The sequence below is a fragment of the Pyrus communis genome, chromosome 17, assembly GCF_041283825.1.
Source record: "Pyrus communis isolate YQ-2024b chromosome 17, ASM4128382v1, whole genome shotgun sequence".
In the NCBI taxonomy this organism is placed as follows: Eukaryota; Viridiplantae; Streptophyta; class Magnoliopsida; order Rosales; family Rosaceae; genus Pyrus; species Pyrus communis.
The window spans coordinates 16,311,263-16,333,807 of NC_142581.1; the positions used below are offsets into that span (position 1 = coordinate 16,311,263).

The 22,545-nt window shown below is 39.3% G+C and overlaps 1 protein-coding gene across 1 annotated transcript in view; it reads left to right on the plus strand.

Annotated features, from left to right (window-relative positions):
* The first annotated feature begins 261 nt into the window (after positions 1–261).
* The window catches only part of LOC148689539 (uncharacterized), a 116,043-nt gene continuing 93,759 nt past the window's right edge, over positions 262–22,545 (plus strand). Inside the window, exons 1-4 of the mRNA XM_088689522.1 lie at positions 262–2,341; positions 8,135–8,363; positions 8,471–8,722; positions 10,713–10,853. Coding sequence (XP_088545648.1) covers positions 913–2,341; positions 8,135–8,145 — 1,440 coding nt within the window. The 5' untranslated portion in view covers positions 262–912 and the 3' untranslated portion in view covers positions 8,146–8,363; positions 8,471–8,722; positions 10,713–10,853. The remainder of the gene's footprint in view (positions 2,342–8,134; positions 8,364–8,470; positions 8,723–10,712; positions 10,854–22,545) is intronic.

Consider the following 22,545-nt stretch of genomic DNA (forward strand, 5'->3'; position numbering starts at 1 on the left):
TCAACCTGTTAGTGCAAACATCTTGGATTTTGACGACGATTTTGAGCGCACTTTGAGGAAGAAGAAGAATAACCCAGAATCTAGTACGGCTCCCAACCTTGAGGAAGAGGAAGAGCCAACGCCAAGGGAGGAAGAAGAACCCATGGCACAAGAGGAAGAAACCATGGCAGTGGACAACCGTACAATCAAGGAGCTTTCCGCTTCGGGAATGGCCAATGCCGCACCCTTGTGCATCCAATACCCAAGGGCGGCTCAAGACAAGACCGACGAATTTGAATTGAAGTCAAGCTTGTTGCACCACATTCCAAAGTTCCATGGACTGTCCATGGAGGATCCCAACAAGCATTTGAAGGAGTTCGAGGTGGTGTGTTCGAGCATGACTCCAGTTAACGTTGATGGTAGCATTTTGAAGATGAAGGCTTTCCCGTTCTCACTTTTGGAGAAGGCCAAGGATTGGTTATACGAGTTAGCACCCGGAACTATCACCTCTTGGGAGAGCATGAAGAGGGCGTTTCTTGAAAAGTTCTTTCCTACTTCAAGAGTCATTCTCTTGAGAAAGAAGATTAGCGGAATTCAACAAAGTCAAGGGGAGTCTTTTCCAACATACTATGAGCGTTTTAAAACCCTTGTTGCATCATGTCCTCAACATCAAATGAAGGAGGAGCTTCTAATTCAATACTTCTATGAAGGTCTTCTTCCCATTGAAAGACAAATGCTTGATGCTTCGGCGGGAGGAGCGTTGGTGGATAAAACCCCTTGGCAGCCAAGAACCTCATTGCAAACCGAGCTCTCAATGCACAACAATACGAAGGAATTGGGCAAAGGGACCCCCCACGGCAACAGTTGAATGAGGTAAGTTCTCAATCCGATCTTCAAACTCAATTAGCTAATCTTACTTCTCTTGTGTCTCAGATGGCCGAAGGAATGAAGATCCAAAGTCCAATTGTATGTGGCGTATGTTTTATTCAAGGTCATCCTTCGGAAAAGTGCCCTCAATTGATTGAGAATGGTGGGTGGGAGAGTGCAAACGCCATTGGGTTTCCAAGCCAAAATCAACCAAGGAATGATCCATATTCCAATACATACAATCCGGGTTGGAGAGACCATCCAAACTTCAAGTGGAGGGAGCCTCAACAACCTTACCAACAAGGAGGCTTTAGGCAGCAACCCCCAGGGTTTTACACCAACACCCACGGCCAAGACCAAACCCAACCCCAATCCGCCCAAAACCATCAAGGTACGTCTTTAGATAATGCTATGATTCTTAAGTTACTTACTAGTTTGTCTCAGGGGCAAGAAAATCAAAACAAAGTATTGCAAAACCAAGAAAAGGTATTGCAAAACCACGAAAAGGCAATGCAAAACCAAGACAAAAGGATGGACCACTTAGATAAGCAAATAGGGCAGATTGCAGAGTTTGTGGGACAATTCCGAGACCAAGGCAAGCTCCCAAGCTCAACCATTGTCAATCCAAAGGGAGGGTTCGAAACGGCCAACGCAATCACCTTGAGGAGTGGAAAAGAAGTTGGTACTACATCCACACCATCCAAAACAAGTCCTAATGAAGACGAGACGTTGAAACATGAAGAGCAGGCTGCAAACAAGCCCACGGCAAGGACACAATCCCCTTTGCCGCAAGCACCTAAGGACACTACTTCATCCAATGCATCCCATTCGGCCACCAAAGGTAAGTTGGGTTCAAATTTGATTAATGCTAACCCCGTTCCACCCAATGTTCATTTTCCTCACAGATTTTTGCAAACAAAGAAGGTGGAGGATGAAAAAGACATCCTGGAGACGTTTAGGAAGGTGCATGTAAATATCCCGCTCCTTGATGCAATAAAGCAAATTCCGAAGTACGCTAAGTTTTTAAGAAAGATTTGTACAACAAGGAAACGGATTCGGGAGAAGGAGGTGGTACATGTAAGTGAGAATGTCTCTGCAATGTTGCAAAGAAAGCTGCCACCTAAATGCAAAGATCCAGGTAGTTTCACTATCCCTTGTGTAATTGGTAATACAAGGTTCGAGCATGCTATGCTAGATTTAGGTGCATCAATTAATGTCATGCCATACTCTGTTTATGCATCTATGAATCTAGGAGAGCTTAAAAATGATGGTGTTATTATTCAATTAGCCGATCGATCTAATGCATACCCAAGAGGAGTTTTGGAAGATGTTTTGGTGCAGGTAGACCACTTGATTTTTCCTGCAGATTTCTATGTGCTTGACATGGAGGATTCAACCCACTCTCCACCATCACCACTCTTACTTGGACGACCTTTCATGAAAACAGCCCACACCAAGATTGACGTGGCCAAGGGAGCCTTAACTATGGAGTTTGGTGGTGATACGATTAACTTTAAAGTTTTTGAATCCATTGAGAATCCTAATGATGTTCGTTCTTGTTTTGCCTATGGAGTTTGCCGTGCCCTATTATCTTCCCCCACACTTATTTTCTGCAGTATATTGATCAAAAGGAGTTCATTCTAAGTCATGCTTCACTATCCTTTAAGAACAAGGGGTTAACAAAGAAAATAAGCTTGAAAAGGCTCAAAAGGGGTAATCCTACAATACATGTGAAAAGGGATAGGCTTTTTGGCTTTGGCTTGACTAACAACTTCATCTTATTGTATGTTATGCAATCAATATCATGCTTTGAATGAAACGGATATAAGTTCTAGCATTTAGTTCTATCATGATACAATTGCATTCTAAGTAGTAACCAAGCAAGGAATAATGAGATCATGCAACAACTTTAGAAAACAAAGAATCACAGAAAATAACTCTCCAAAGAAAGTAATGGCTCGAATCTCACAGGGATGTAGCGTTTGTTTGAGTTCCTTCCTTCAAGCATGTTACAAAAACGAATTTTTCTTTTATGATTGCATGTGAAGTCATACATTATAACCATAACCAAGCATATACCAAGAGTAAATCAAACTTTTCTCTATGTTTATAACTCTTTTTAACCGTCATGCAATTACAAACCAAATCCTTATCATTGTGTTGGAAGGTACCCTAAGACACAAACACACAAAAACGACTCAAAACACTCATTTTAGGCTTTTTAAAACATGTTTTTCAAATTTTTATGTGATTTTCGGAGTTATAAAAACAAAACATACTAAAACACTCTAAAACAACTTAAAAACACCTTAAAACAGCAAGGAACAACATTAGAAGTTATGGTGGATAAAACCCTACGAATTTGCATCAAAACACTTTAGTTACCCCCCCCCCCACACTTAAATCAGACATTGTCCTCAATGTTTTAAGCATAGATTCACACAAAACATAAGTAAACACACAAAAAGCATTTAAACATACTAAACATGGCAGAATGTAATTAACAAAGAGAAGAGTTTAGGGACGCAAATCTGGTTATGGAGTGTAAATTCCCTCTTCTCCTTGGTAATTGCATTGAGGCTTTGATCATAGTGACTCCACAGGCTTACTCTTGAACTGGGCAGCAGGATTCTTTTGGTCTTCCCCGAAAGTCTGAGCTTACCCCTTTGGTCTGTTTCTTTGTTCAATCTTTCCAATTCGTATTGAAAAGGGTTGGAGGATAACTCAGCCTATGTTTGTCTCCACATGCTTCAATGTATCATTTTCACTTGCCTTACTCGCTCCCCTTTGCAGAAGTGGTCCCTTCTCTGGAAGTGTATCAACCGTTGAAGATGACTACTCGAGAGCAACGCTAGGTAAGCAATCAGGAATAGATTCCAGGCAGTTGGATCCAGATCGGAAGACTGACTCCAAGTGCCGGCTGATTGCTTCTTTTACTTTGCCATGCGAGTAAGAACAAGGACAAAGAAAAAGACAGGGAAAGAGCATGATATGAGATACTTTTGCTTTTGACCTTGATGATATGAGATACCTTTGCTTTTGAAGAAGCGGTGAATGAATCAGCATACTTCAATCCGCCGTTTCCTCCTGGGTCATCTGTACTCCAAGCATCTGATATCATCTTTGGGGAAGAAGAAAGAATTGAGTATTTCGAAAGGCTTTGCTGGGAGTGCGCCCTCAGAGGTGAGGGAGAGTTGGGCATTTTCTTCAGGTTTGCCTTGCCATAAAAGACGAAAGTCGACATATATAGAGATAATATCAAGTGGTGGTACTGTTCTTTTACCCTTGTCGACAAATGTCTCTTCGATATCAGAACGACGCCTCTTCGATTTCTGAGCAGGCGGCCCTTCGATTTCTGAACGACGCCCCTTTGCTTTCTGAACGACACGTAGTAGTGCGGATGCGGCTCCTTTTGACAAAGTGCACGCGTTTTCTGAAAAGCAGAGAAAGCGTCGCCGAACTTTGCGCTTGTCGGCTAAAGACGTGTAGTTGCGATGATGGCCTCCACGTGTTTTCAGCTTTGTCAGAAATCTTTTGACAAACTTGAACGTGTTTTCTGAAAAGCCGAGAACGCGTCGCCTAAATTACGCCGGAAATTCCGGTTTTTTTGAATTGGTGGACGCGTCGCCTTGGCTTCTTATAGAGCTATCGATCACCACAACAAACACACTCTGAAGAATTCCCATTCTTGAAAATCGACTCCGACCCTTTGAAAATTTACTCCATCAACCCTTATCTTTGAACACCTTTGAAAAATGGCAAACTCATCGAACCTTAGCTTGGAATTGAGCCTTAGCAGTGATACGGGCGCGCCGCGTCAAGGTAACGTATGGCGCCCTTCTTTCTTATCTTCTAACGGTCTTCTTACAGGTGAAGACTCCGTGATGCAGGACGCCACAACAGCTACAATAGTAGCTAGGAACCTCCTCACTCCAAAAGATAGTAGGCTGCTGTCAGGACGGTCCGATGAGTTGGCCGTTCAAGAGTCCCTCGCACTTAGTGTTCAGTGGGCGAGTTCTGTGTCCAACATGGGCCAACGCCTGCTTGCCCGCTCCCGTCAGGTGGAATCATTGATGGCAGAGGTGGAAAGTCTTAAGCAAGAGATCCAGCAGCTTAAGTACGAGAATAGAAGTTTGCACGTGCTTGCCAACAACTATTCGACGAGCATGAAGAGGAAGCTTGATGAGCTGCAAGAGTCTGAAGGTCGGATTCACAGTGACCGTCAAAGGTTTTCGTCTTTCCTCCAGAGGCACCTTTTTCCTGGCTCATCCAGCGCTTGGCCAAGTATTGAGGCCTGGAATGCTTTAGCTCCGATGCCTCCCGCTCCGATGTCTTCCGCTCCGATGCCTTCCGCTTCGATGCCTTCCGCTCTGATGCCTTCTGCTTCAAAGCCTTCCGCTTCGACGCCTCGTAGTGGGGCTTCACGTAAACAACCTTTGTGAAGCACCACCTTTCTCCATGTTTAGTATTTTATTTAATATATGAAAATTTTCTTTTTTTTTATTTTTTTTATTTTTTTTTATTTTTTTTTTTTTTGTATTGGGTTGCCTCCCAAGTAGCGCTTTCTTTTACGTCTTGCAGCCGGACGAAGAACTCAATCACTCCAAAATATGTTCACGAATCGGATGAGAACTCCGAGTCATGAACTAGTACCTAAAACAAGAAACAAAACACGATTAAGAATCTGGAATAAAATAAAAATAAACGAAAATAAAACAATCCAAGGGATTAGCAAATTTTCTAATCCCCGGCAACGGCGCCAAAATTTGATGCGGGATTTATACGCACACAAATTAAACCCTCTTTTCGTCAAATTGTAGTATATGTATAAGTAGGGATCGTTCTAGACTGGGGATTAGGAGGGATTGTTAACCACTTGGATTTGACTCAAAAACGTAAAATAACAATATGAAACACTATACTAGACTCAAAGAATGCAAAACTAAACTTTAAAACACTAAGACAAACCAAAAGACTCAAAACAACACAAACACACTCAAATCTGCCTAAAAACCACTTTCTGGGCAGATTTGAGCACAAACACAAATTTGGACGAAATTAAGTAATAACTTGACTCAAGAACGTAAAAACACAATATAAAACACCAAACTAACTCAAAGAATGTAAAACTAAACACTTAAAAGATTAAAACAAACCAAAAGACTCAAACATCACCCAAAACACTCAAAACTGCCTTAAAATCACTTTCTGGGCAGTTTTGAGCACTTTGGTGAATTTGGACGAAATTGGGAAATAAAATTGAATCAAAACACTTTAAAACATAAACTAAACAAATTCTAAACACTAAAGAACAAGAAAGTAAAGGGGGGTTTTAAATTGACGAGAATTGAAATAACAAAACAAGTTAATAAACTAAACAGATTGTAAAACGAATTTGATGGAATGGAATGAATGGATGATAGAATGGCTAAGGGGTTCATCTCCATATATGTTATACTTGCATAATAAAATGATTTCCAATTGCATTTCAATAAACCATGAAACTCAACACCCCGGGTTAACCGTGATGCACTAATTAACCTTCAAATCTTCCTAACGTTATTGAATTGGATGGGTTAGCGCATACAACAATTCAAAACATTCCCCACAAGTCCTCAACATGAATGCATAGAAGAGATACAAGCAAGAATCATTACGCTCTATGAAAATTATAAGTGTTGACGAGGCATTCCTTACTATGGATTGCATGAAACTTATGCCAAGAATTTGTTTAACGCGATTGTTTATAAGCAACCTCCACTACTTGTGAATATAAGTTCATAACGATTAGGTGAAACTTACTTATATTCTAGCGTCATATTCATGCATGAAAATTAAGCGCGCATTCTCAATAAACATACATAAATAAGTTATCAATCAAACGGTTAAACAAATTGAATCCACAACTTATGAAACGCAATTAGAAGTATTCAAATCAAAATGCAAGCATAAACATATATTCGAATCACCCCCTAACCAAGGGGGGTTTAGTTCCTCATGGTACAAAACAAAGAGAATCAAAGAAACACCTAAACATTCCAACAACTCAAACTTGAATTGTATGAACGTTTAGGCCCTCTTATCTTCCATTCCTCATTCGTACAAAACAAAGAGCATTGAAATTAAACATTGAAATCAAAGAAACACCTAAACATTCCAACAACTCAAACTTGAATTGTATGAACGTTTAGGCACTCTTCTCTTCCTCTTCGTTGTAGCACAAGGTCTAAGGATAGTTTGATGCTGTGAATGGTTTGGGGAGTGGTGAAGATGGAAGGATGGTGTTTGGATTGTAAGGGAGTGGTGCCTCAAGGCCACGGCACCAAGGGCAGTTTGTGATGGTCTACATTCTGAAAATGGAAGGGTTTGTGTTGTGGTATGTACAATGGATGAATTTCTGAAATGGAGGAGTGAATGAGAATGAATGCAATGGATGCTTATTTATAGGTGAAATGGGGGGAACATGACAGCTAGGAGGGAATGTGGCTGCATGTTTGAATGATTAAAGGATGCATGTGGGTTGGAATTGCATGTGCAACGAATATGTGGCTGCATGTGCAAGGGGACAATCTGAAAATGCATGTGAAAGCATGTGTTGGCTGCAATGATGAAATGGATGGGAGTGCATGTGGCTTAATTAATTAAAGGGAGTGCATGTGCAATGTTTTAAAGGATGGAATGCATGTGAATATGATGGAAATCTGATATGGTGATGGGAGATGCATGTGGCTGATTTATGCATGTGATTAAAGGGAGTGCATGTTTGAATGATTAAAGGGGGAAGTGCATGTGGGTTGGAAATATAAAAGGGGAATGCATGTGGCTGCAAGGTGTGGTGAATGATGATGAATGCATGTGGATTAAAGAGTGAATGGTGGCTGCAAAGTGAATGAATAATGAAATGGGAAAGCATGTGCAAGGTTTTGGTGTGAATGATTGAATGTGCATGTGGCTGCAATGGATTAGGAATCCTTCAATTTCGTCCATCCTCTTGGCTCCAAGCATATGATATCCATTCCAATCTCTAATTTGCTCCAAAATGCTCCAAAATGCATCTTTTTGCTTCCTTAGCCATATGAACCTAAAAACACACGAAAATGGCTTAAACTATGAAAACAACTATGAATTAACAATATAAATGCACGAAAACAAGCTAAGTAAGTCGCCTAAATATGCTCCTATCAAGGATTCAACCCACTCTCCACCATCACCACTCTTACTTGGACGACCTTTCATGAAAACAGCCCACACCAAGATTGACGTGGCCAAGGGAGCGTTAACTATGGAGTTTGGTGGTGATACGATTAACTTTAAAGTTTTTGAATCCATTGAGAATCCTAATGATGTTCGTTCTTGTTTTGCCATTGGTACAATTAAAAATATAGGGCAGGAACGTTCAACACCTATCAAGAAGGATGCGTCTAGAACCACCATCGAGGAAGGAATTGGAGGGAAGCACAAGAAGCACGCCATTGCCCTACAAACACCCAATCTGGCTGTACCTAAGGATACAATTGGCGAGATGGTGGCTGCCCTAGGGGCATTGCCACAACATCCTAGTAAGTCTCCAATCCCAATTCCAATTCCCATTTCAACTAATCGGTTGTTACCTTCTTTGGTGCAGGTTCCAAATCGATTTCAAGGTGGTGGGAGCATTTACATGGACTTCCGGAACCAAAATACCATCATTAGGGAGGATCACTATCCCCTTCCATTCATAGAGCCATATTACGAAAGTGTTGAAGGGCAAGTTGTGGAGGACATTCCACTCCATGCCGTGGGCTCCAAGTGAGGATAAGAAGAACGTTCGTCCGGCTGCACGACGTTAAAGCAAGCGCTTCTTGGGAGGCAACCCATGCATTCAACGAGAGAGGAAGTGGGCAATTCACCAATTCAAGCTACAAAATCAGATTTGCGTTCCTCAATCTCTATCTCTTTATTATTTTTACTTTTGTCATGTTAGTTAGTTTATATTGTTTGTTTGGATGTGAGTCTTTGTGTGAAACATTGAGGACAATGTTTGATTTAAGTGTGGGGGGGGGGGGGGGGAAACAAATTGCTTTTGCATGATTTTACATGATTTTCGTGGGATTTTATCACCTATCACTTATAATGTTGTTTTACACTGTTTTTAAGTCTTTTTAGAGTGTTTTGGAGTGTTTTTATGTCTTTTGATCAGAAAATCCGAAAAATTTACAAAAAAATTACAAAATAGTTTTGAAAAACCCAAAAAGAGTTGTTTTTAAATTGTTTTTGTGTGTTTGTTTGTGTCTTAGGTCACCTTCCAACACAATGATGAGGATTTGGTTTTTAATTGCATGACTATTAAAGAATGTTGTAAACATGGCTGGAAGTGATTTGTGCTTTGGTTTATGCTTGGTTATGGTTATAGCTTATGAATTCACATGTAATCACAGAAGGAAAAAATCAGTTTTTGTAACATGCTTGAAGGAAGAAACTCAAACTAACGCTACAACCCTGAGAGACTTGAGCCTATAACATTCTTTGGAGAGTATAATCTGTGATTTCTTGTTTTCTAAAGTCGTTGCATGATCTCATCATTCTTTGCTTGGTTGCTATTTAGAATGCATTTCATTATAGTTCCAAATACTAGAACTCATGCCCATTTCATTCCAAGCATGGTATTGATTGCATAACATACAAAAAGATGAAGTTGTTAGTCAAGCCAGAGCCAAAAAGCCTATCCCTTTTCATATGTATTGTAGGATTAACCCTCTTGAGCCTTTTTAAAGCCTATTTTCGTTGTTAGCCACATTATCCTCACCTAGCCTAGATTAGGACTTTCCATACCTTTGTTCTTAAAGGATAGTAAAGCACGACTTAGGGTGAATTCCTTTGGTCAATATATGGCAGAAAACGAGTGTGGGGGAAGATGATAGGGCACGAAAAAGAGAAAAAAAGAAAAGAAAAAAAAAAGAAGAAAAGAAGAGAAATTCGTGGAAAAATCAAAAGAAAATAGAAAAGTGTTGAAAAGAAAGAAAAAGAGTTGAAAAATAAGTGAGAATGAACTCACAAGTGTTGGTTGTTGAAGGAAGGGTCCAAAAGAGTGAATTTGACCCTAAATGTTGCATGAATCTTCCCTTGTGTGTACAAATTGATTTCGGCCATTTGAAGAGAGTTTAAGTGTCAAATTCATTACTTTGCTTACTATTGCTTTAAGAACTTTTGTTTATCCTTACCTTTCTTTGTTAGCCAATACCTTAGCCTCCTTACAACCCTCAACTTCTATCTTGATGTTATGTGTTCAATATGTGGAGTTTGAATTTGGTATGAGCATATGGAATCACTGGTTCTCGTTCTAAGTAGTAGCATTCCATTCATGAGATCATATTCATGTCATTGTCGTAAATCCAGAAAATGCTTTCTTTGATATAACATATGTGAGTGTTAGTCTTCATATTTACATCAATCTTCTCACATATAACTAGTGTAGGGTGTGAAGTTAGAAAATCTGTGTGAAAATAGAGTGCATTCTAGTGAGGAATTGAGGGAATTCTCTAAGGCATGTTACTAAATTCAAAACATTGTTTTAATTGATTAAATGAGAACTAATAAGTAGTAACTATGATTAAGTGTTTGTTGAAGTATAAAGAAAGCTAAAAACCGTGGGAATGATGTTCTTTAATGTGTCATGTTCATTAGAAATCCCTGAGGTACATGTTGGAAGGTCTAGAATATGTTTTGTTTGTTTTTTTTATTTCGTTTTGCTCGAGGACTAGCAAAAGCTAAGTGTGGGGGAATTTGATAGGAGCATATTTAGGCGACTTACTTAGCTTGTTTTCATGCATTTATGTTATTAATTCATAGTTGTTTTAGTAGTTAAAAGTATTTTCGTGTGTTTTTAGGTCCTAATGGCAAAAGGAGCAAGAAAGTGCATTTTGAGGCTATTTGGAGCATTTTTGGGCATGGATTGGATAGCTTAACAATGGAGCAAAGAGGATGGACGAAATTGAAGACTAGAAGAGCTAGGAAAGGCTACAAATCTGGTGAAAGAAGTCCTAATACAATGAAGATAAGGAAGAAGAAAGAAACAAGGAACCTTATCCAACCTTATCTTATCCTATCCTAGAAACCTTATCCTATCCTATCTCTAACATTATCCTATTCTATCCTATCCAAATCAGGTGGGGGCTTAAACCTAGCTAATTAGGGGGAATCAATTACACATTTAAACACCTAATTCAGTTCTAGAACACTTATCCATACCAATGCCGCAAGACACCCCTCCTAGTAGGTTTAGGAATTGAAAACCTTTTCCTACTCTTATATCACATGTCCTAGGCCCTTTAGGTTTAGGAATCTGCCCTAAACCTTCTATTCTAGAAACCTTATCTCATCCCTACATGTGTGCCGCACCTTCCCTTCTAGAATCCCTAAATCCTAGCCGAAATTCCTATTCCAAATCCCACTTGATTTCTGCCTTGAGTTGACCTTTTTCCAATGGGATTAGGCAATCCTTTTCCTTCACTAAGTGTGCCAAACTAGCCTATATAAACTCCTTTGCCGTGCCATTTAATCACCACCACCCTTCACACAACAATCATTCATTCATAAACACAACCATCATTTGCCGTGACCTTACAACCACCCATTCATCATTCCCCAACTTCCACACCTCCATCCCAACCTCCATACACCACCATAGACCCTTGGCCGTGACTTAGCAAGGAGGAGGAGAAGGAAGACCAAGCCTTGGGCGTTTGTGCATTCAAGTTGGAGTGTTGGACGTTTCTAGGTGTAATCTATCCTTTATTGTTAATGTTTAAATCTATGTTGCTTTGTTTTGTCATGAACATGAGAGGCTAAACTCGTTTTAGCCTAGGGATGCTTTGAAACCATGATTACATTTATAATATGAGTTGATTAAGTCCAGTTGTGATTTCATAAATTGTGAACGCAATTTACTTAACCGTTTGACGGATAACTTATTCTTGTATGTTTATTAGGGAGGCCTACTTAATTTGCATGCTTGAATTTGGGGCTAGAATATTAGGGTGTTTCACATAATCGTCACAAACTAATATTCACAAGTAGTTAAGGTTGTTTTCACAATCATGTTAAGTAAATTCTTGGCATAAGTTTCATGCAATTCATAGTAACGAGTGCTTCGTCAATGCTTATGGTTTTCAAAGAACTTAATGATTCTTGCTTGTATCTCTATTATGCAATTCATGTAGGGAACTTGTGGGGAATGCTTTGGGTTGTCGTATGCAATCATCCAATTCAATAACGTGAAGAAAATCTAAGGGTTAATTAGTGCAATTCACGGTTAATCTGGGGTGTTGAGGTTCATGGTTTATCGGAAAAGCAACTGGAAATCAATTTATGTTAGAAAGTATCATGTGTGGAGAAGTATCCCTTGGCTATCCCATCATCCATTAGTTTTTCTTATTTTCGTCCAAAATCTGTTTTAAAGTTTTAAGTCACTTGTTTTCTTTTAAATTCGTCCAAAATCAAAACCCCCTTTCTTATTTGTTCCAAATCTGTCCAAAAGACTCTTTTTGAGTCTTTAGAGTCAAAACCAAGTGCATTTTGAGTCAATTTTCATTAGATTAGCAATCCCTCCTAATCCCCGGCCTAGAACGATCCCTACTTATATCTATACTACAATTGTCAAAAAGAGGGTTTAATTTGAGTGCTATCTTTTATCACATCAGTTGGGTTTCACCTATCCAATGTGTTCCCAAGAAATCTGGAGTGACGGTTGTGGAGAATGCAGAGAATGAGCTTGTGCCCACCCGAATCCAAACCGGTTGGCGTGTATGCATTGATTATAGGAAGATAAACGCCACCACAAGGAAGGACCACTTCCCATTGCTGTTCCTAGATCAAATGCTTGAGAGGTTAGCGGGTCATTCATTTTATTGTTTTCTTGATGGATATTCTGGTTATAATCAAATTGTTATTGCCCCGGATGATCAAGAAAAGACCACTTTTACTTGTCCCTTTGGAACGTTTGCATATCGACGCATGCCATTCGGTTTGTGCAATGCTCCTGCCACGTTTCAAAGGTGTATGGTTAGCATATTTTCTGATTATGTTGAGAGGATTATTGAGATATTCATGGATGACTTTAGTGTGTTTGGTGATTCCTTTGATCATTGTTTGGCTAATCTCACTTTAATCTTGAAACGTTGTGTTGAAACAAACCTTGTGTTAAATTGGGAGAAATGCCACTTTATGGTTAAACAAGGTATTGTTTTGGGTCATATAATCTCTGAAAAAGGAATTGAAGTTGATAAGTCTAAAATCGATCTTGTACGCTACTTACCCTCTCTTACTTCGGTGAGAGAGGTTCGTTCTTTTCTTGGTCGTGCAGGATTCTATCGACGATTTATCAAGGGCTTTTCCAAGATTGCACAACCTGATAGGAGCATATTCATGTGACTTAAATGGCTTGTTCTCGTGCATTTACGTTATGTTTCTTTAGTTATTTTAGTACTTTAAGCTATTTTCGTGTGTTTGTAGGTCCAAAGGGCTAAAGGAGCAAAAAGATGCATTTTGGAGACTTTTGGAGCACTTTTGGGCTAAGGATGGATAGCTTACGCTTGGAGCCAAAGTGTTGGACGAAATTGAAGACCTAATTGAAGACCAAAGTATTGGAACCTTGTTCTCTTTAGTTCTAGGACATTTAAACCTTTTCTTTATCCATTGCACATGCATCTCCATAAACCATCAACACATTTTCACCAACAATCTGCCCAAAAGCCGTGCATCACACATGCATTTCCAGCTCCCCCCTCTTGCATTCCCATCACATTCTACATGCACTTCCACCTTTCCTCCACCATTCATACACTTTCCAGCCATCTTCCACACCCTTTAATCATTCAAACATACACCCATTCACCACCAGAAACCATCATTGCCGTGCATACCCTCATTCTTTCATCATTTCAGCCACTTCATCATTCCATCAGATTTCACAACCTAATTCACATGTACATTCATCCACCTTTCTCCCAAAAACCGTGCACATGCATTCATTATTCATTCACTTTGCATCCTTTAATTTAATCACATGCACATTCAAACAAACACAACACCTAGCCATGCAAAACATTATCATTTCATTTCACATTCATTTTCAGCAATCACTTCACATGCACAAGCCACTCCACATGCACCCAAGCCACATGCACTCTCATCCATTTCATCATTTCCACCCACATGCACTTTAATCATTCATTCAACCATCACACCAATCCTTGGCCGTGAGTTCCCATCAGAAAATCCACTTCCTTGCACATGCATCCTTTAATTCATTTTCAGCACATTTCCTCTCAAAACCGTGCATTATCACCTTCATTTCCTGTCAAAGCACATGCATTCATCATCATCACTCTAGCTTTAATCCACATGCACCCAGAAACTCTTCAATGCCGTGCACATTCTCCTTTCAATTCAGCCAAATCACATGCATTCCCTTCAACAACAAGCCCATGCCGTGAGTTCCCTACCTTTCCAGCATTCAACACATGCATCTGATGCGAGATTTATACGCACACAAATTAAACCCTCTTTTTGTCAATTGTAGTATAAGTATAAGTAGGGATCGTTCTTCACCGGGGATTAGGAGGGATTACAAATCACTTGGAAACTGACTCAAAAACGTAAAATAAAGTTTAAAAGACTAAACTAAACTCAAGGAATGCGAAGCTAAACGCTTAAAACACTAAAACAAACCAAAAGACTCAAACATCACCCAAAACACTCAAAACTGCCTTAAAAACACTTTCTGGGCAGTTTTGAGCACTTTGGTGAATTTGGACGAATTTGTGCAACAAATTGAATCAAAACACTTATAAACACAAACTAAGACACTTTCTAACTAATTTGGACATTAAAGCAAAGGGGGATTGAGGTTTTGACGAAATTAAATTAAATGGACAGATTCTAATTAAAACAGATTGTAAAAACGAAATTGATGAAATGGATGAATGCTAGCTAAGGGGTTCATCTCCACACATGTTATACTTGCATAATAAAATGATTTCCAATTGCGTTTCAACACACCATGAATTCTCAATACTCCAAGTTAATTAGATCCGCTTAAATTAACTTTCAAATCTTCCTAACGTTATTGAATTGGATGATTGCATACGACAACCCAAAACATTCCCCACAAGTCCCCTACATGATTGCATAATAGAGATACAAGCAAGAATCATTAAGTTCTTTGAAAACTATAAGTGTTGACAAGGCATTCGTTACTATGATTGCATGAAACTTATGCCAAGAATTTATTTAACGCGATTGTTTATAAGCAACCTCCACTACTTGTGAATATAAGTTCATAACTATTAGGTGAAACTCACTTATATTCTAGCGTCATATTCATGCATGAAAATTAAGCGTGCACTCTCAATAAACATACATAAATAGGTTATCAATAAAACAGTTAAACAAATTGAATTCACAACTTATGAAACGTAATTAGAAGTAATCAAATCAAAAAGCAAGTATAAACATATATTTCGAATCACCCCCTATCTAAGGGGGGTTTAGTTCTTCATAACATTGAAATCAAAGAAACACCTAAACATTCCAACAACTCAAACTTGAATTGTATGAACGTTTAAGCACTCTTTTCTTCCATTCCTCAAACATACAAAACAAAGAGAATTGAAATCAAAGAAACACCTAAACATTCCAACAACTCAAACTTGAATTGTATGAACGTTTAGGCCCTCTTCTCTTCCTCTTTATTGTAGCACAAGGTCTAAGGATAGTTTGATGGTGTGAATGGTTTGGGGAGTGATGGAAATGGAAGAGGAGTGGTGTTTGGATTTGTAGGGAAACTCACGGCCAAGGGGATGTTTCTTGGTGTGAATGGATGATTTTCTGAAATGTGGAAGAATCAATGAGAATGAATGCAATGGATGCTTATTTATAGGTGAAATGGGGGGAACATGACAGCTAGGAGGGAATGTGGCTGCATGTTTGAATGATTAAAGGATGCATGTGGGTTGGAATTGCATGTGCAATGAATATGTGGCTGCATGTGCAAGGGGACAATCTGAAAATGCATGTGAAAGCATGTGTTGGCTGCAATGATGAAATGGATGGGAGTGCATGTGGCTTAATTAATTAAAGGGAGTGCATGTGCAATGTTTTAAAGGATGGAATGCAAGTGAATATGATGGAAATCTGATATGGTGATGGGAGATGCATGTGGCTGATTTTTGCATGTGATTAAAGGGAGTGCATGTTTGAATGATTAAAGGGACATGTGGGGGTGGAAATGATGAATGAAATGCATGTGAATGACAGCTAGGTTGAATTAATTAAAGGGAGTGCATGGCAAGGTTGTTGTTGGTGCAATGATGGAGGAACAAGTGCATGTGGCTGAAATGTGGAAGGTGTGTGGCTACTTCAAGTAGGAATCCTTGTGACATCAACTCTTCAATTTCGTCCATTCCTTTTGCTCCAAGTATAAGTTATCCCTTCCAAGTCCAATTTTGCTCCAAAATGCTCCAAAATGCATCTTTTTGCTTCCTTAGCCACATGAACCTAAAAACACACGAAAATGGCTTAAACGCCAAAAACAACTATGAATTAACAATATAAATGCACGAAAACAAGCTAAGTAAGTCGCCTAAATATGCTCCTATCAGCATCTTGGCAGATTTCACATGCACACACATGCATTTCCAACACACATGCATCCTTTAATCATTCAAACATGCAGCCACATTCCCTCCTAGCTGTCATGTTCCCCCCATTTCACCTATAAATAAGCATCCATAGGACCTCAATTCTCATTCACTCTTCCATATTCGAAAACACCACAGAAATTGGTCCCTTGGGGCCGTGCCCATCACACCATAATTCCATCCATTCCATCCATATTTCAGCCATCAATCCATTGCATCCATAATCCCCAAAACTCACCTTAGACCTTGTACTACAACAACGAGGAAGAGAAGAGTGCCTAAACGTTCATACAATTCAAGTTTGAGTTGTTGGAATGTTTAGGTGTTTCTTTGATTTCAATGTTTAAATTCAATTCTCTTTGTTTTGTACGTATGAGGAATGGAAGAGAAGAGTGCCTAAACGTTCATACAATTCAAGTTTGAGTTGTTGGAATGTTTAGGTGTTTCTTTGATTTCAAAGTTATGAGGAACTAAACCCCCTTGGCTAGGGGGGGATTCGAAATATATGTTTATGCTTGCGTTTTGATTTGATTACTTCTAATTGCGTTTCATAAGTTGTGGATTCAATTTGTTTAACTATTTGATTGATAACTTATTTATGTATGTTTATTAAGAGTGCACACTTAATTTTCATGCATGAATATGACGCTAGAATATAAGTGAGTTTCACCTAATAGTTACGAACTTATATTCACAAGTAGTGGAGGTTGCTTATAAACAATCGCGTTAAATGAATTCTTGGCAAGAGTATCATGCATTCATAGTCACAAATGCCTCGTCAACACTTATAATTTTCATAGAGCGTAATGATTCTTGCTTGTATCTCTATTATGCAATCATGTAGGGGACTTGTGGGGAATGTTTTGGATTGTCGTATGCAATCATCCAATTCAATAACGTTAGGAAGATTTGAAGGTTAATTAGTGCATCACGGTTAACTTGGAGTGTTGAGAATTAATGATTTATTGAAATGCAATTGGAAATCGTTTTATTATGCAAGTATAACATATATGGAGATGAACCCCTTAGCTAGCCTTCATTCCATTCAATTCTATCACACATTCACATTTACATTTTGCTTTTACTTACAATCTGTTCTTTTAGTTTAAATTCGTCAAAACCTAAATCCCCCTTTACTTTCTTGTCAAATTAGTTAGAAATCAATTTAGTTTGTGTTTATAAGTGTTGTGATTCAATTTGTTACATAAATTCGTCCAAAGTACTCAAAGTGCTCAAAACTGCCCAGAAAGTGATTTTAAGGCAGTTTTGAGTGTTTTGGGTAATGTTTTAGTCTTTTGGTTTGTTTTAGTGTTTTAAAGTTTAGTTTTGCATTCCTTGAGTCTAGTATAGTGTTTCATATTGTTATTTTACGTTTTTGAGTCAAATCCAAGTGGTTAACAATCCCTCCTAATCCCCGGTCCAGAACGATCCCTACTTATACTTATACTACAATTGTCAAAAAGAGGGTTTAATTTGTGTGCGTATAAATCTCGCATCAAAATTTGGCGCCGTTGCCGGGGATTAGTAAATTTGCTAATCCCTTGGATTGTTTTATTTTCGTTTGTTTTTATTTTATTCCAGATTCTTAATCTTGTTTTGTTTCTTGTTCTAGGTACTAGTTTATGACTCGGAGTTCTCGTCCGATTCGTGAACATATCCTGGAGTGATTGGGTTCTTCGTCCGGCTGCAAGACGTAAAAGAAAGCGCTACTTGGGAGGCAACCCAATGCACTGAATAAAACAAAGCATATTTGAAAAAAAAAACAAAAAAAAAAAAAAAAAAAAAAAAAGATACTAAACATGGAGAAAGATGGAGCTTCACAAAGGTTGTTTACGTGAAGCCCCACTACGAGGCGTCGGAGCGGAAGGCGTCGGAGCAGAAGGCATCGAAGCGGAAGGCATAGAAGCGGAAGGCATAGGAGCGGAAGGCATAGGAGCGGAAGGCATCGGAGCTAGAGCATTCCAGGCCTCAATACTTGGCCAAGCGCTGGATGACCCAGGAAAAAGGTGCCTCTGGAGATAAGCCGCAAGCCTTTGACGGTCACTTTGAATTCGACCCTCAGATTCTTGCAGCTCATCAAGCTTCCTCTTCATGCCCGACGAATAGTTATTTGCAAGCACATGCAAACTTCTATTCTCGTACTTAAGCTGTTGGATCTCCTGCTTAAGACTTTCCACCTCTGCCATCAATGATTCCACCTGACGGGAGCGGGCAAGCAGGCGTTGGCCCATGTTGGACACAGAACTCGCACACTGAACACTAAGTGCGAGGGACTCTTGAACGGCCAACTCATCGGACCGTCCTGACAGCAGCCTACTATCTTTTGGAGTGAGGAGGTTCCTAGCTACTATTGTAGCTGTTGTGGCGTCCTGCATCACGGAGTCTTCACCTGTAAGAGGACCGTTAGAAGATAAGAAAGAAGGGCGCCATACGTTACCTTCACGCGGCGCGCCCGTATCACTGCTGAGACTCAATTCTAAGCTAAGGTTCGATGGGTTTGCCATTTTTCAAAAGTGTTCAAAGAGATGGGGTGGATGGAGTTAATTCTCAAAGGGCCGGAGTCGATTTTCAAGAATGGGAAATCTTCAGAGTGTGTATGTGGGCGGTGATCGATAGCTCTATAAAAAGCCAAGGCGACGCGTCCACCGATTCAAAAAGCCGGAATTTCAGGCGTAAGTTAGGCGACGCTCCCTCGGCTTTTCAGAAAACGCATTCAACTTTGTCAAAAGATATCTGACAAAGATGGAAACACGTGGAGGCCATCATCGCAACTACACGTCTTTAGCCGACAAGCGCAAAGTTCGGCGACGCTTTCTCTGCTTTTCAGAAAACGCGTGCAGCTTTGTCAAAAGAGCCGCATCCGCACTACTACGTGTCGTTCAGAAAGCGAAGGGGCGTCGTTCAGAAATCGAAGGGGCGCCTGCTCAGAAATCGAAGAGGCGTCTTCAAAGATCGAAGAGGCGCCACTATTTCAAAAAGCTGGATTTGCGGGATCAAAACGTTTGTCGACAAGGGTAAAAGAATGATGCGTGATTTATACGCACACAAATTAAACCCTCTTTTTGTCAATTGTAGTATAAGTATAAGTAGGGATCGTTCTGGACCGGGGATTAGGAGGGATTGTTAATCACTTGGATTTGACTCAAAAACATAAAAACAAAGTTAAAAACGTTCACAAAGACTCAAAAGACTCAAAACAAGTTCAAAAGACTCAAAACTGCCTAAAAACACTAACTAGGCAGTTTCTGACCTTAACCCCAATGTTGGACGAATTTAGGATTATGGCTTGATTCAAACGTAAAATAACAATATAAAACACTATACTAGACTCAAAGAATGCAAAACTAAACTTTAAAACACTAAAACAAACCAAAAGACTCAAACATCACCCAAAACACTCAAAACAGCCTTAAAATCACTTTCTGGGCAGTTTTGAGCACTTTGGTGAATTTGGACGAATTTTGGGAATTAAATTGAATCAAACACTTTAAAACATAAACTAAACAAAGTCTAAACACTAAAGAACAAGAAAGTAAAGGGGGGGGTTAGGTTTTGACGAATTTAAACTAAAAGAACAGATTGTAAGTAAAAGCAAAATGTAAATGTGAATGTGTGATAGAATTGAATGGAATGAAGGCTAGCTAAGGGGTTCATCTCCATACATGTTATACTTGCATAATAAAATGATTTCCAATTGCATTTCAATAAACTATGATACTCAACACCCCAAGTTAACCGTGATGCACTAATTAACCTTCAAATCTTCCTAACGTTATTGAATTGGATGATGCATGCGACAATTCAAAACATTCCCCACAAGTCCTCAACATGAATGCATAGAAGAGGTACAAGCAAGAATCATTACGCTCTATGAAAATTATAAGTGTTGACGAGGCATTCGTTACTATGATTGCATGAAACTTATGCCAAGAATTTGTTTAACGCGATTGTTTATAAGCAACCTCCACTACTTGTGAATATAAGTTCGTAACTATTAGGTGAAACTCACTTATATTCTAGCGTCATATTCATGCATGAAAATTAAGCGCGCATTCTCAATAAACATACATAAATAAGTTATCAATCAAACGGTTAAACAAATTGAATCCACAACTTATGAAACGCAATTAGAAGTAATCAAATCAAAATGCAAGCATAAACATATATTTCGAATTCCCCCCTAGCCAAGGGGGGTTTAGTTGAATTTAAACATTGGAATCAAAGAAACACCTAAACATTCCAACAACTCAAACTTGAATTGTATGAACGTTTAGTCACTCTTCTCTTCCATTCCTCATACGTACAAAACAAAGAGTATTGAAATTAAACATTGAAATCAAAGAAACACCTAAACATTCCAACAACTCAAACTTGAATTGTATGAACGTTTAGGCACTCTTCTCTTCCTCTTCGTTGTAGCACAAGGTCTAAGGATAGTTTGATGGTGTGAATGGTTTGGGGAGTGGTTGGAGTGGCTGCAATGGAGGAGAAAAGTGTTTTGGTGGCTGCAATGAGGGTGTGGAGAGGTTTTGACGAATTTCTGGAATATGGAAGAGTGTATGAATGAAATGTGTATGCAATGGATGCTTATTTATAGGTGAAATGGGGGGAACATGACAGCTAGGAGGGAATGTGGCTGCATGTTTGAATGATTAAAGGATGCATGTGGGTTGGAATTGCATGTGCAATGAATATGTGGCTGCATGTGCAAGGGGACAATCTGAAAATGCATGTGAAAGCATGTGTTGGCTGCAATGATGAAATGGATGGGAGTGCATGTGGCTTAATTAATTAAAGGGAGTGCATGTGCAATGTTTTAAAGGATGGAATGCATGTGAATATGATGGAAATCTGATGGGAGATGGAATGGGATGTTTTGCATGTGAATTAAAGAGTAAATGCATGTGAATTAAAGAGTGAATGCATGTGCAATGACAGCTAGGTTGAATATGCATGTGGAATGGCTGATTTATTTGAAGATGCATGTGCAATGAAGTGGAATGACAGCTAGGTTATGATGATGAATGCATGTGGCTGATTTAATTGAATAGGAAAGCATGTGGATTTAATGGTTTAAAGGGTGAATGCATGTGGATGCATGTGTTGATGAATGGGATTAGGAAAGGTTTAAATGTCCTAAAACTAAAGGGAACAAGGTTCCAACACTTTGGTCTTCAATTAGGTCTTCAATTTCGTCCAACACTTTGGCTCCAAGCATAAGCTATCCATCCTTAGTCCAAAAGTGCTCCAAAAGTCTCCAAAATGCATCTTTTTGCTCCTTTAGCCCTTTGGACCTACAAACACACGAAAATAGCTTAAAGTACTAAAATAACTAAAGAAACATAACGTAAATGCACGAGAACAAGCCATTTAAGTCGCATGAATATGCTCCTATCAAAGAACAGTACCACCACTTGCTATTATCTCTATATATGTCGACCTTCATCTTTTATGGCAAGGCAAACCTGAAGAAAATGCCCAACTCTTCCTCACCTCTGAGGGCGCACTCCCAGCAAAGCCTCTTGAAATACTCAATTTTTTCTCCCCCAAAGATGATACCAGATGCCTGGAGTACAGATGACCCAGGAGGAAACGGCACAACAAATACATGTGCTGATTCATTCACCGCTTCTTCAAAGGCAAAGGTATCTCATATCATCAAGGTCAAAAGCAAAAGTATCTCATATCATGCTCTTTCCCTGTCTTTTTCTTTGTCCTTGTTCTTACTTGCATGGCAAAGTAAAAGAAGCAATCAGCCGGCACTTGGAGTCAGTCTTCCGATCTGGAGCCGACTGCCTGGAATCTATTCCTGATTGCTTACCTAGCGTTGCTCTCGAGTAGTCATCTTCAACGGTTGATACACTTCCAGAGAAGGGACCACTTCTGCAAAGATTGAACAAAGAAACAGATAAAAGGGGTAAGCTCAGACCTTCGGGGGAGAACAAAAGACTCCTGCTGCCCAGTTCAAGAGTAGCACAAAGGAAAATCAACGATGGGAGGAAACCAGTTCAAGAGTAAGCCT